The 12,358-nt window shown below is 39.3% G+C and overlaps 1 protein-coding gene across 3 annotated transcripts in view; it reads left to right on the forward strand.

Annotated features, from left to right (window-relative positions):
• Positions 1-9,964: 9,964 nt before the first annotated feature.
• The window catches only part of UGGT2 (UDP-glucose glycoprotein glucosyltransferase 2), a 90,349-nt gene continuing 87,955 nt past the window's right edge, over positions 9,965-12,358 (forward strand). For 2 of the 3 annotated variants that reach the window (XR_015795355.1, XM_088136440.1), the window contains exon 1: positions 9,965-10,179. Coding sequence is in view for 1 of the 3 variants with exons in the window: in XM_088136440.1 (XP_087992566.1) it covers positions 10,037-10,179 (143 nt within the window). In the remaining 2 variants the exon portion in view is untranslated. The remainder of the gene's footprint in view (positions 10,180-12,358) is intronic. The other variant, XM_088136441.1, reaches the window with a different exon arrangement.

Raw genomic sequence — 12,358 nt, forward strand, 5'->3', positions numbered from 1 at the left:
AATTAAAATGTAGCCCTTTTATCATAGGGTGACTACACATAAGAAGTCTTTAACCGTTAAAAAGCCTTTTCATACTCAGCAAATGTTATTAGCTTATTTTATTAGTTATGTCTGGGAGGATTTTTGTTTTGTTGGAAAAATGACATATAAACCATCCATAGGAACCCACAGTTCCTAGTGTAGGAAGTTATTTCACTTCCTTCTTGGTGGTTGGTGACTGCATATGTTTGTCCTTCTTTTCTTATGGGTTAACATCTTGCTGACCAACTGAGTATCTCACATAACGCAGTTCAGAAAATTCCAAATGGTATGCATTTGGGTTGATGGTTAAGCCTGCAGCTTTAACAGTGGAAACAACATCCTTTAAATGTTACACATGTTCTTCCTACATGGTACTATAAATAACATTGCATACTTTACATTACATTACATACTTAAAAATAACACTAAATACTTCACAGTATTTCCTTTTATTTGGAAGGATTTTGTCCATAAGTCTCTGGCAGCTTGCTGGTGTCCTTTTATAAGCAAAAGGCTTTTTGTTAACCAGAACACGCCATGAGGTATAAAATGCTGTTTTCTCTTTGGAGGTATCCTAAAGAGGTATTTGGCAGTAGCCCAATTTAAATCTAAATAAGTATTTTGGGCCACTTAATTGCAATAGCAAGTCATCATTTTGGGCACAGGGTAACCTTTTAATCTTTCTTGTTTATCAGAGTTGCAGCTCCCTCCTTCCACTAGTGGCACCACAAAAACCAACTCGGATGTTGTTTTCCTTCTGATTATATTCTGCCTTCTCACCATCGTCCATCACCAATTCATCTTGCTCCTTGCAGCAGATCTACAGCCTTTTTGCCTTCCTCCTCTTTGTGATGCACCACATACTTTGGATATTTCTCATTCTGAGCTTTAGCCTTTCTGACACAATACCAACATTTTCTGGTGACTTCCCTGCATCAGTGAATTTACAGTTATCATAACACTTAAAATTCATTATTCAATTATTAAATATATAATTAAATATATTAATTAATTAATTAATTAAATATATAAAACTAGACTCAGTATATTGTGTTAAGAAATTGAAAATTGCTAGAAGTCTATAACACTGATAATTGTATCAGTGCTATTTGTCATTATCCCTAAAATAATTGCACATGATCTTGTAGGGGAAAAAAGTGAAAAAATGAATAATAAAAAAATTGGTAAAAATTCTAAATTCCTTCCCTAAATTACCTGACTGATTATTAAATCAAAGTATTTATAAACAATAGAATTGCTTCTGGTAACTATCTTTATATCAAATATTTTTAAAAATGTACTTAAAAACCATACTCTAAGTAAATAAGTGTTCCTTGTTGTGTGACATATAATAGTCATTCTTGCTTAAATTTAGTCAAACTTCTGTTCTGGGTGTATACTATTAGTTTTGCCATTGCTGCATATTCTCCCAAGTTTGGTTTCCCAGTTTGGTATTGTCAGCAAAGTATCTCTTTTCCAATGTTGAGCCAAACCTGAACTCATGGCCATCAGGATATTCTTTTCAGTATTTTAGAAAGCTCTCTGTATGTCCACACTAGCCTCTTTAGAGGACCCTCATTCTTCCTTCTGTTGAGAATTGTTTGTGATTGTGCAATTCATCAGATTGCATCATTGAGCCAGTTCCCTGAAGGAGAATCATTGATGATCAAATGAATATTCCTACACTCCCTAAAATACACATACAATAACACCGTGTGCCCCCATATCTCCCTCTCACCCCCAAGAGGCAGAACGTTCTCCTCCCAACCTAATAAGGAAGACACCCTCCAACGAATTTGCCCCACCAAAACCCAGTGGCAAAATATGGCTTGCTCCTTGGTGCTCTCCAAGCACACTCTGTTTCTGCCTGCCACCCCCTAGGCTAAGTCTAAGATGGCTAAACAGTGCTTCTTTGGGAACCATTTTAGCACTAGAAAACCTGGCGCCAGCCTCCAATCCCCCTACCATGTTTGTTCTTCTTCCGAATAGGGTCTTTGGGGCCATAACTCCTTTTACAGAAAGGAGAGAAAGACTGTTGAAAGTGAAGAAGACCAGCATTCTATTTCTAGCGCATATAAAGCCTGTCCCCAAAGCTGATTGTCTTAATTTTTTTTTTTTAATGGGAAATACAGGGATTCTTAGTGGGACCCTAGTTTTAAGATACAACATTTATTGTTACACAGAGGAATTTGGTCCATTAAAGTTCATAATATAGTATATATTTAAGCCACTACAAGACCATTTTTTTTTGCTGCAATGAAGCACTATAGCTATTTTATGTATTATTTTCTGTATATAAAATGTTCCTTTCAAAAATTGTTGAGGCAATTTCATTCTCCACAGTATCAACTGGACTATGTAAAATTTATCTATATTCCCTGCAATTATTTATATAAAATCTAATTAGGTCGAACACTTATATTACTTTACAATCATACAGATTGATATTTTATGTCTCTTTCAATTAATCTGGATGTGTACAATTTCCCATTTTTATGATTTACATACACACTGATTAAGCTAGCTTTCTAAAAAAGCATTCAAAGTTATTGTACATGAAGAAAAGAGACAGAATGTGCTGTTATAAGTCATTGCATCTGTAATAGAAAGAGATTTATTGCTCCAATCTCATATTGCTCTCAATTATTCAATCATTAATGATCCCTTAAATCCACTTCACACTTGGAAAAACATAACACGCATTATAAAACATTTCAAGCTGAAAAAGTATTTTAAACTAAATTCTAAAATGTATACTTATTAAAATATGAAATATAATGAAAGATATGGTGACATACAGGGAACATGTAAAATCATGGTATAGACACATAAGAAAATCATTACACTGTCCCACTATTGATCTACAGAGTATTGATTTCATCTGTTAGTTTGGAACCTATTATTAGGTTGCAGCTTGAGATAAGGTGGGTTGCAAGAGCAGCACTGGAAAGAGGATCTTCATTGTATACCCCCAAAGATTCAGTTAGTCTAAAGATGATGCGAAATCTAAAAAGATTAAAAGCTGGTGTTGTAGAGGTTGGTTTAAACTACTAAGGACTAGTGCATAATAACTCAGGTAAAACCAGTGTGGAACATCCTCTGTTATTCAATGGAACCTATAAAGTTGTATGGTTTTGTCATTTAACGCAGTGAAATAGGCAGTAAATGGTTAAAGTTATCTAATTTAAGCTAGTGGATATGTCTTTGCAGTGATGGATAAAACCGAATCAAGTTCTACTTTAATCTCACTGGGATCCATCAAGGAGGGGTCATAAAGCCCCACCCTTTTTATATGTGCATTGACATCACATACAAGTACAAAGCAGCATGCCTTCAATCAAACTGCTGCAACCACCATATTACCTTTTCTGATCTTCTGCCATGGATGCTGGTGCCCAAAACGATCCCTTCTAAGTGTTTTGGACCACAATTCCCACATTGTACAGCCAGCGTGACCAACAATGAAGATGGCTGGTGGTTATGAGAATTGTAATTTGAGGCATACTAAAATTGAGGAAGCTTGCTCTGGGTCAAGAGTTTAGAGAGTGCATGTATAAATCCCTCTTGCTAGGTTTCCATATATATATATGTATGTATGTATGTATGTATGTATGTATGTTTTAGTTTGCTCAACCAAGATGACTGAAGACAATATTTCTTTGTGAAATGGTCTCTTCATTCTATAAGAAAGCATGGCTGTACACAGCACCAAATTACCATGTTTTTAATGCACCATATAGATCTATTATCTACTTACCACTAATAAGCTTCCTAATATGCAAGGATGGTGGAATCAAGTAATAATAAAGAGAAAAAAAATGTTTAGAAAGCAATTAAATACTCAATCAGAATGGGACTTCTACAAGATAAGCTTTTCTACCCAACTCTGTCTTCAAAAGGATAATGTAGAAAAGCAAAGGAATTTCTCAGTATCTTTGTACTTTTCTTAGTAACCCAAATGTGGATTACCCTTCCTGTTCTGAAATCTTTCTTAGTGACAGACTTAAACATTTTATTCAAATATTCTTAAAATCTAAATTTTTTTTTAAAAAACAATTATAGCAGATTCAACTCTAATGCACTTTTTGCATTTTAATTAAAGAGGCACCAACAGCATGCTCGCATGAAGCAATTTTTTTGCACTCTGTACTGGGTGAGATGAGCTTTTTATCCTAACCTGACCATTGTGGCCAGATCACAGACAAAGCACCTTTTCTGCTTTGGTACTGAACTGCTGCACATCCCCAAGGACTATCATAGCTGGGCTGCAAAAGTCCAGGTGACTCCTGGATACCAGGAAGAGTGGAAGTTTTCTGTGCCTCTTTGAGGTCCCCTCATGGTCATCTGGATTTTTGCAGATACTATATCTGGTAGTCGTATCTTTGGGTTTGAATTATTTTCCATCCTTTAAAGGTAATAAACATTTTGTGATTGAGGCAGAGTACAAGTAGATGAATAAATAAATAACTAATTGGCAATTCCTACAATATACATTTTAAAATTGTTTTGCTTTATTTAATATAACAGAGAAAAAGAAAAGAAAAATATATAAATATGACAAAAAAGAATAAGAGAGAAAAAAAACAATGCAATAACAAAATGAATCACATGTAACGCTCAGGTTAAGAATGCCCGGTTTACAGACGACCCATAGTTAAAAACAGAGCCTATTGTAGCAAAATTTGAGTTAAATACACAATGATTGAGTTAAATACACAATGATTTGAGTTAAATACATAATGGTTTGATTAAATTACACAATACTACTTATACAGTATTATACAATAATACTGTTCCAGTTTACATACAAATTCGATTTAAGGACAGACCTTGGGAATGGAACTCGTTCTTTAACAGGGACTACCTGTATATTGATACAGGCTTCTCATACATATCCAGATTAAATATATGGATTTTTTTTTACAATAACAGTTTCAATATATGTAACCATATTTCATTATAATTATCCATGCATTATCTACATTTATGGGCAACTCGTTCATAAAATGTAAATAAGATCAAGTCCACTGGGTAATTGGGGCCATACATTTATTTTTCCAATGTTGAAAAACTAATCTTTTGGCAATAATCAGGGCACAGAAAATTCATTTCAATTGTCCAGCTGTCAATTTCCATGTACTATAGTGGGTATTCAATTCAAAAGAATGTGTGCATCTAAAATATTAAACGTTGTCTCAAAGTCACATAATATATGTAATTATTTCTTTCCAGAACATAGTAACTTCAGGACATTGCAAAAATACGTGTTGTAATAAAGCATTATTCTGGTTGCATCTCCACCAACATGATGATTAATTCTATTTCTGTACACACACTATGAGGTCCATTAAGTTTAAAATATCATTTTTTGTTGTAGAAGATATAATCTAAGATCTACTGAGATTTTCGGTATTAAGGTTAAAATGTTTTCCCAGTGTTTAAGCAAAATAGGGGCGTTAGGCTTCTTATTCTATTCAGTCTTTAACATTTGCATATCAAAACAATTTCTTGAAAACAGTATATAAAAAAACTGATCGTGGGCTTTCTTGTCTCACAGGATTTAATGATCCCATCTAATAAGTTAGATACCTCTGAGTCTGAAAATGCCACTGGTTCAAACTGAGATGTCAGTAAATGTAATTATTGCCAGTGTATGGCAACTGACAAAATATTTATCTTTTAATGTAGAAAATTAACATAAAATAATGTTATCATCCACTGGTTGATCTAATATCCCAGCACTCATCCAGAAATTCCACAAACCATTTTTTTCAAGTTGATAAAAGATCTGGATTATGTCTTAGCATCAATTTAGCATGAGAAAAAGGATCAAAACTCATTTTTCCAGAAATTATATGTTTTCAAATCAATATAATGGTAACAAGAGACACAGCAATTCTATAATATTTAGAATCCAAAAAAGTCCAATTAAGTAAACATGTTATATACAAATATTCCAAAAGAGTCCAGGAAGGAGAATTTGTACTAAGTGAGGACATCCAGAATTTTGTACTGGTCAAAAGGTAAGCATAATGGTATAACTCAAGATTCAGAAAACCAAAACCATCATCTTTAACTGACAATTGCATGTTCCTGAAATACAGTATTGTGCAAATGTTTTAGGTAGGTATGAAAAAATGCTGTAAAGTAAGAATCCTTTCAAAAATATATATTATAATTGTTTATGTTTATCAATTTACAAAATGCAAAGTGAGCAAACAGAAGAGAAATCTAAAATCAATATTTGGTGTGACTACCCTTTGGCTTCAAACCAGCATCAATTCTTACACTTGCACACTTTGTACATTTGCACAAAGTCAGGGATCTTGTAGGATTAGAGTCAGGTGTATGAGTAACCAATTATACCAAGCAGGTGCTAATGATCATCAATTTCATATGTAGGTTGAAACACAGTCTTTCACTGAAACAGAAACAGCTGTATAGGAGGCTTAAAACTGGGTGAGGAACAGCCAAACTCTGCTACTAAGGTGAGGTTGTGGAAGAGTTTCATGTCACAGATCATATACCATGGCAAGACTGAGCACAGCAACAAGACACAAGGTAGTTAGACTGCATCAGCAAGGTCTCTCCCAGGCAAAAATGTCAAAGCAGACTGGGTTTTCAAGATGTGCTGTTCAAGCTCTTTTGAAGACACACAAAGAAATGGGCAATGTTGAGGACCGTAGATGCAGTGGTCAGCCAAGGAAACTTAATGCAGCAGATGAAAGACACATCATGCTTACTTCCCTCTGACATCGGAAGGTGTCCATCAGTGCAGAACTGGCAGAAACCTGTGGGACCCAGGTACACTCATTTACTGTCTGGAAAAGTCTGGCCAGAAGTGGTCTTCATGGAAGAATTGCGGCCAAAAAGCCATACCTTCGACGTGGAAACAAGGCTAAGCGACTCAACTATGCATGAAAACATAGGAACTGGGGTGCAGAAAAATGGCAGCAGGTGCTCTGGGCTGATGAGTCAAACTTGGAAACATTTGGCTGTGGCAGGAGGCAGTTTGTTCGCTGAAGGGCGGTACAATAATAAGTGTCTGCAGGCAACAGTGAAGCATGGTGAAGGTTCCTTGCAAGTTTGGGGCTGCATTTCTGCAAATGGAGTTGGAGATTTGGTCAGGATCAATGGTATCCTCAATGCTGAGAAATACAGGCAGATACTTATCCATCATGCCATACCATCAGGGAGGCGTGTGATTGGCCCCAAATTTATTCTGCAGCAGGAAACGACCCCAAACATACAGCCAATGTCATTAAGAACTATCTTCAGGGTCAAGAAGAACAAGGAGTCCTGGAAGTGATGGTTTGGCTCCCACAGAGCCCTGATCTCAACATCATTGAGTCTGTCTGGGATTACATGAAGAGACAGAAGGATCTGAGGCAGCCTACATCCACAGGAGATCTGTGGTAAGTTCTCCAAGATGTTTGGAACAACCTACCTGCTGAGTTCCTTCAAAAACTGTGTGCAAGTGTACCTAGAAGAATTGATGCTGTTTTGAGGGCAAAGGATGGTCACACCAAATATTGATTTGATTTAGATTTCTCTTTTGTTTGTTCACTTTGCATTTTGTAAATTGATAAACATAAACAATTACAATATATATATTTTTGAAAGCATTCTTACTTTACAGCATTTTTTCACACCTGCCTAAAACCTTTGCACAGTACTGTATATCTTTGGGATTAAAGAACTCCATAGAAATTTATGAAACAGTGTATTGAGTTTTTGAAAATATTTTCTACACATACAGTGGTACCTCGGGATACAAACGCCTCTACTAATGAACTTTTCGGGTTACGACCAGCTCCGGCCGCAAAAATTTACCTCGATGTGTGAACTCCGCCTCGGGGTACGGCTATTTTTCCGCCCTGACACGTGGTCCGCGGCCATTTTCCCGCCGTGCGGCACGGCGCCCGGCCATTCTCCCGCCCCGACGCGTGGTCGGCGGACGCCAGAACGGATTAATGGTAATTACATTGAACCTTATGGGAAAATTTGCTTCGGGGTGCGACCAAATTTGGAGGGCGGAACGGATTAACCGGATTTACATTGAACTCTATGGGGAAATTTGCGTCGGGTTACGACCAACTCGGGATATGCCCAGAGTCACGGAACGGATTAAGTTCATATCCCGAGGTACCACTGTATTGTACACAGTATCCTGGGAATTACATTCATTTGAAGAGTGTTTATCCTTAGGGTAAGGTTTAATGGTCCCCATCTATCAGTATCCAGAAAAACCTTTTTATGTATATTATTTATGTTCGGTGTAATTATTTGAGAAGCATTGCTTGGAAAAAAAATACTTAAACAATGGATAGCTCCCAAAATATACCGGTTAACAGGGTGGGGCCATCCTGACCTTGGGGGTATACAGTTCCAAACTGATATATAACTGTTTGGCTGAGGCTAGGCATTTAGGACCTTGGGCTGAGGCTGGGGGACCAGGAAAGGATTGGCATCAAATACCCAATCCCATTTCTCCTATAATAACCTGCCCCCCTGCTTCCCACCATTCCTTCCTCTGCCCATCACTATTTCTCCCTCCAGGACCCCTCCAGGGCCTTCCCAGCCTTCCAGCACTGACACCTTTCTGGTGTTGCTTCAAAGTTCTGCTGAAGATGATCTGCCTTTAGCATATTGCTACCCCATGAGAATGGGCCATGAGTACCCTCTGGCCTTTCCCCACCCAGGGACTCCTTTCAGTGAATCCCACTCCTACCCACCTCCTTTCCTAGACCTCTCCTGGGAACTGGAGCCATCCCCCATACCTCAGTCCTTGGGACCCCCACTCCCTCCCCCTTACTTTTTCCCCCCAGGTAGGCGAATGCTCACTCATTCTGGAAGCCACCTTCCTTTCCTCCTCCCAGCATTGGCTCTGACCTGCTTCTGCTGTCTCCCACCAAACAGCCCTAGGGGTGACTACTCCTTTCCTTGTTTTCCCCTAAATATGGCAGCAATTGCCATAATGTTGAAAAAAACTATATAATTAATGGCAAAAATCCAGATGACCACTAGGCAGGGTCTGCTACCAGATATAAAGATATTTACAATCTGAGTAGCAACTCCATCTTGATAGAACCTTAATTAAAAATAAAATATTGAAATTTAATTAATGTTATTTAAAAGCAGCCAAAGGCCTAATATGATGTATGAACCAGATCTTTGTGTAATTGTAATTTGGCCCTATATGTAAAGCTGTAGATGTGGTGACATTTGAGGGACAGATGGGCTGTGTCTCCATGACACACTGGTCCATGGTTATCTTAACCATGGTTTACTCAGTTAATCAAGTTGCCTGGATTCAAGCAACATACAAGCAAATAGAGTGGGTTTTTTGAAAAAGAAAAAAAACCCCTTATATTTACCCCGTTTCATCAACAGCGTTCCTTACTTCGCGAGGGGCCGTGACGTACGGATGACTTCCCCTGGCGGTTTCATACAGCTGTTAAACGGAGCGGAAAAACCCTGTGGCTTAAGTGGCTCTCGAAGTTATTTGAGTTGTGCAGTATCCTCGCCCGATGACTCCTTGGGGCTCGCTCAGGCCGAGGTGTAGTGAAAGGGCGGATTAGCAATTTATTTAGATTAATTTAAAAATGACGATTACAAAGGAGGAAGGAGAAAAGAAGGTATAACAAAACAGGCCCATCTCTGCAAACACTCCGCGAGTCACTGGCCGCAAGCGCACGAGCCTGCTCAGCCATAAGTCCCGGGGCGGTGTCAGCGCTCTCCCAGCTCCCCCCACTGCACTTCAGGCCCCTCCCCTCCGCGCGCGCCGGCTTTCCCGGGCCGCCGCTGTTGCGTTCGTCGCCGATTGGTCCAAGGAAAGTTCCAATGGGAACCGCGAGGCTCGAAGGCCGGGCTGAGGGAGGCGGGAGCGCGCCGGGAAGAAGCAAAGGGATTGGCTCGCGGGAAAGAGAGGGACGGGGTCCTGGACTGGGCTGAAGCCTTGCGTGGCAGCCGATCCGGGCGACTCTTCTTTTGAGAGGCAAAACTCGGGAGGATCATGGTCGGGCTGGTGCCGGTTTTTGTGGCCGGGATGCTCTTTCTTAGCATAGATCCGCGAGGCGCCGAAAGCGTCCCGCGCAAGGCGGTGACTGCCCGGCTGGCGGCCAAGTGGCCGGCGACCCCGCTGCTTCTGGAGGCCAGGTGCGTGCCTGGGTGGGTGCGCGCGCGCGGAGGGGCGAGCGCCAGAAGCGCTGAGAATCAGTCCGGGAAAGCAGAGGCGGCACACCCGTGCCCTCTTCCCGAGGAAAGCTTCCTCCGCAGTGGGCATCGGGCGGGGTGGCCCCTGGGCTCGTAAACGCAGCCTTCCCTCTTCCCCAAATTGCTAGGAAAACGAGGAGACGAGGAAAGTTAGTCCAGCGGAGCAAGTTGCAAGAGGTGGGAAAGGCTAGTGTCTTCCACATGCGTTGATATTACAGTCCTAATCGTCCAGCGGTTCCAGGTTGGAAAGGCTGCTTTACAAAAGCTGAGAAGCAGGGTACTTATTTACTGTTGCATTATTATCCCACTTTTTGCCTGGAGAGCTCAAGAAGGCTTACGTAGGGATCTTCCCATTGGTAACCCACACACAAGCCACAGTGACATCATGCAAACTGGGTAATTTTCATCAGTTGCATCATGACACAAGGGACATGCCATACGTTATTCTTATAATTTAGACAATGACATCACAACACATGTAATGACCACCCCTGCTGTAGTCTCCTGTGGGTCTCCTCTCAGCCTCTCCCTGCAATGACCCCATAGGTCAGGCTGAGGGAGAGTTATAGACAAAAACATACAATGACTCCATAATTATGGTACAGTGGAAAGTCGAATGTGGGTCTCCCTGGCTCAAATCCAGTACTAATCATTACACAACTTGGATGGAATACCTTTTCCGACTGTCCTAATGAAACACCAGATTGAGGAATCAAGGACAGAGTTGCATTAAAGATCTGGATTTGGAGTACATTGGTGATGGAAGTTCAATGAAGGCTTGGAGCTAATCTCTTTCATTCCAACCCACTTCACCAGGCTTCTTGTAAAAACATTCTTGAGCTACTTGGAGGAAAAGGTGAAATAAGTGCATTAAATTATTTGTCGACAAATATCCTGTAGTATATGCTTGTTTCTGGGACCTATTCCAGGATATTTCCCAAAGACTGAAATTTTAGGAAGATTACTTCAAAATAAGAGGCTTGAAGTTGCAAACCACTAATTAAATAGTATAGATTATTAATTTCCAGGTTTTGTTATTTTCAGCCTTTCTTCAATATGTTTATAACATTTTAATCTCCATGTTGCTATTTCCAAAAAGAAGAGACAGTCAAACAGTGAATCAGTGTTTTTTTAACAAGTCCTGTAATGGGAAAAAAATCCATAACAATATTTATGGAATTCAAGTGATTCTGTGACATGGGTATCTGTGGGGGTGGGAAAAAGCGGGCAAGTGATGAAACATGTATCACAACATTGTGACACAAATGTGCCTATTTTGTACTTGTGTTGTGACATGCAAGTACATAAGGCACAGAGCTTGTGTCATGACATCTCAATGCATGTTTCATCTTTTTGATGAAACCCCCTGCTGCTGTGGATGTCTTGTCCTGTGAACCTGATTCCAATATCAGGACTTATTTTCCAGAAACTGATGTTCTCTGGATATGTTGAACTCCCAGAATTCTTAGCCAGTATAGTCAACGGATATGCTGACTGAAGTTATAGTGTAACACACACACGGAAGGCATTATGTTGGATGAAGTAACAGAACGTTAGAAAAAACACTTCATTTTTCAAAAGATATATGTCAAAAATTGCTGCTTTGATGTTGGTTCTTTACATCATGTTTTAATCTTTCCCTGTTGCTGCTTTACATATACATGGCTAGGTATACCCACACATATGCATTCAACTATGTTTAAAGTAATCCTACTCCTGCCATCAAGAATGAAAAAATACTTGATACTGTATAGGTAAGAAATATTCTCTGGTGCTCAGATATGATGTATTGCCTAGCAGTCAGTGGTGTTCTGTTTGGCAGCTTGTTCCTTCCATTGCCCTCAAAATAGATGCAAGCTATGTCTTAGCAATAAACAAGTCAGTAAGCTGTCCTCTGAGATTCTTTTTAAAAGTTTGATGTTGATTGAAGAGTTTGCTTCAGTTGACAATGCATAGGCTGTTGAATTTTCAATAAAATTAAAAAGAAAAATCCAGTTGATCACTTAACTTTTGATTTTGTACTATTAATGTAGGGTAGACAGGAGAAATGACAGAATCTCTTTATCAGCTCAGCTAATATAGACAGCTGTGACTGATGCTGTGAACTGTAATTCAGCCACAT

This window comes from Python bivittatus, unplaced genomic scaffold (assembly GCF_059951505.1).
Source record: "Python bivittatus isolate LINGU-HERP-01145 unplaced genomic scaffold, Pbiv_v1 ctg000060_np1212, whole genome shotgun sequence".
Lineage (NCBI taxonomy): Eukaryota > Metazoa > Chordata > Lepidosauria > Squamata > Pythonidae > Python > Python bivittatus.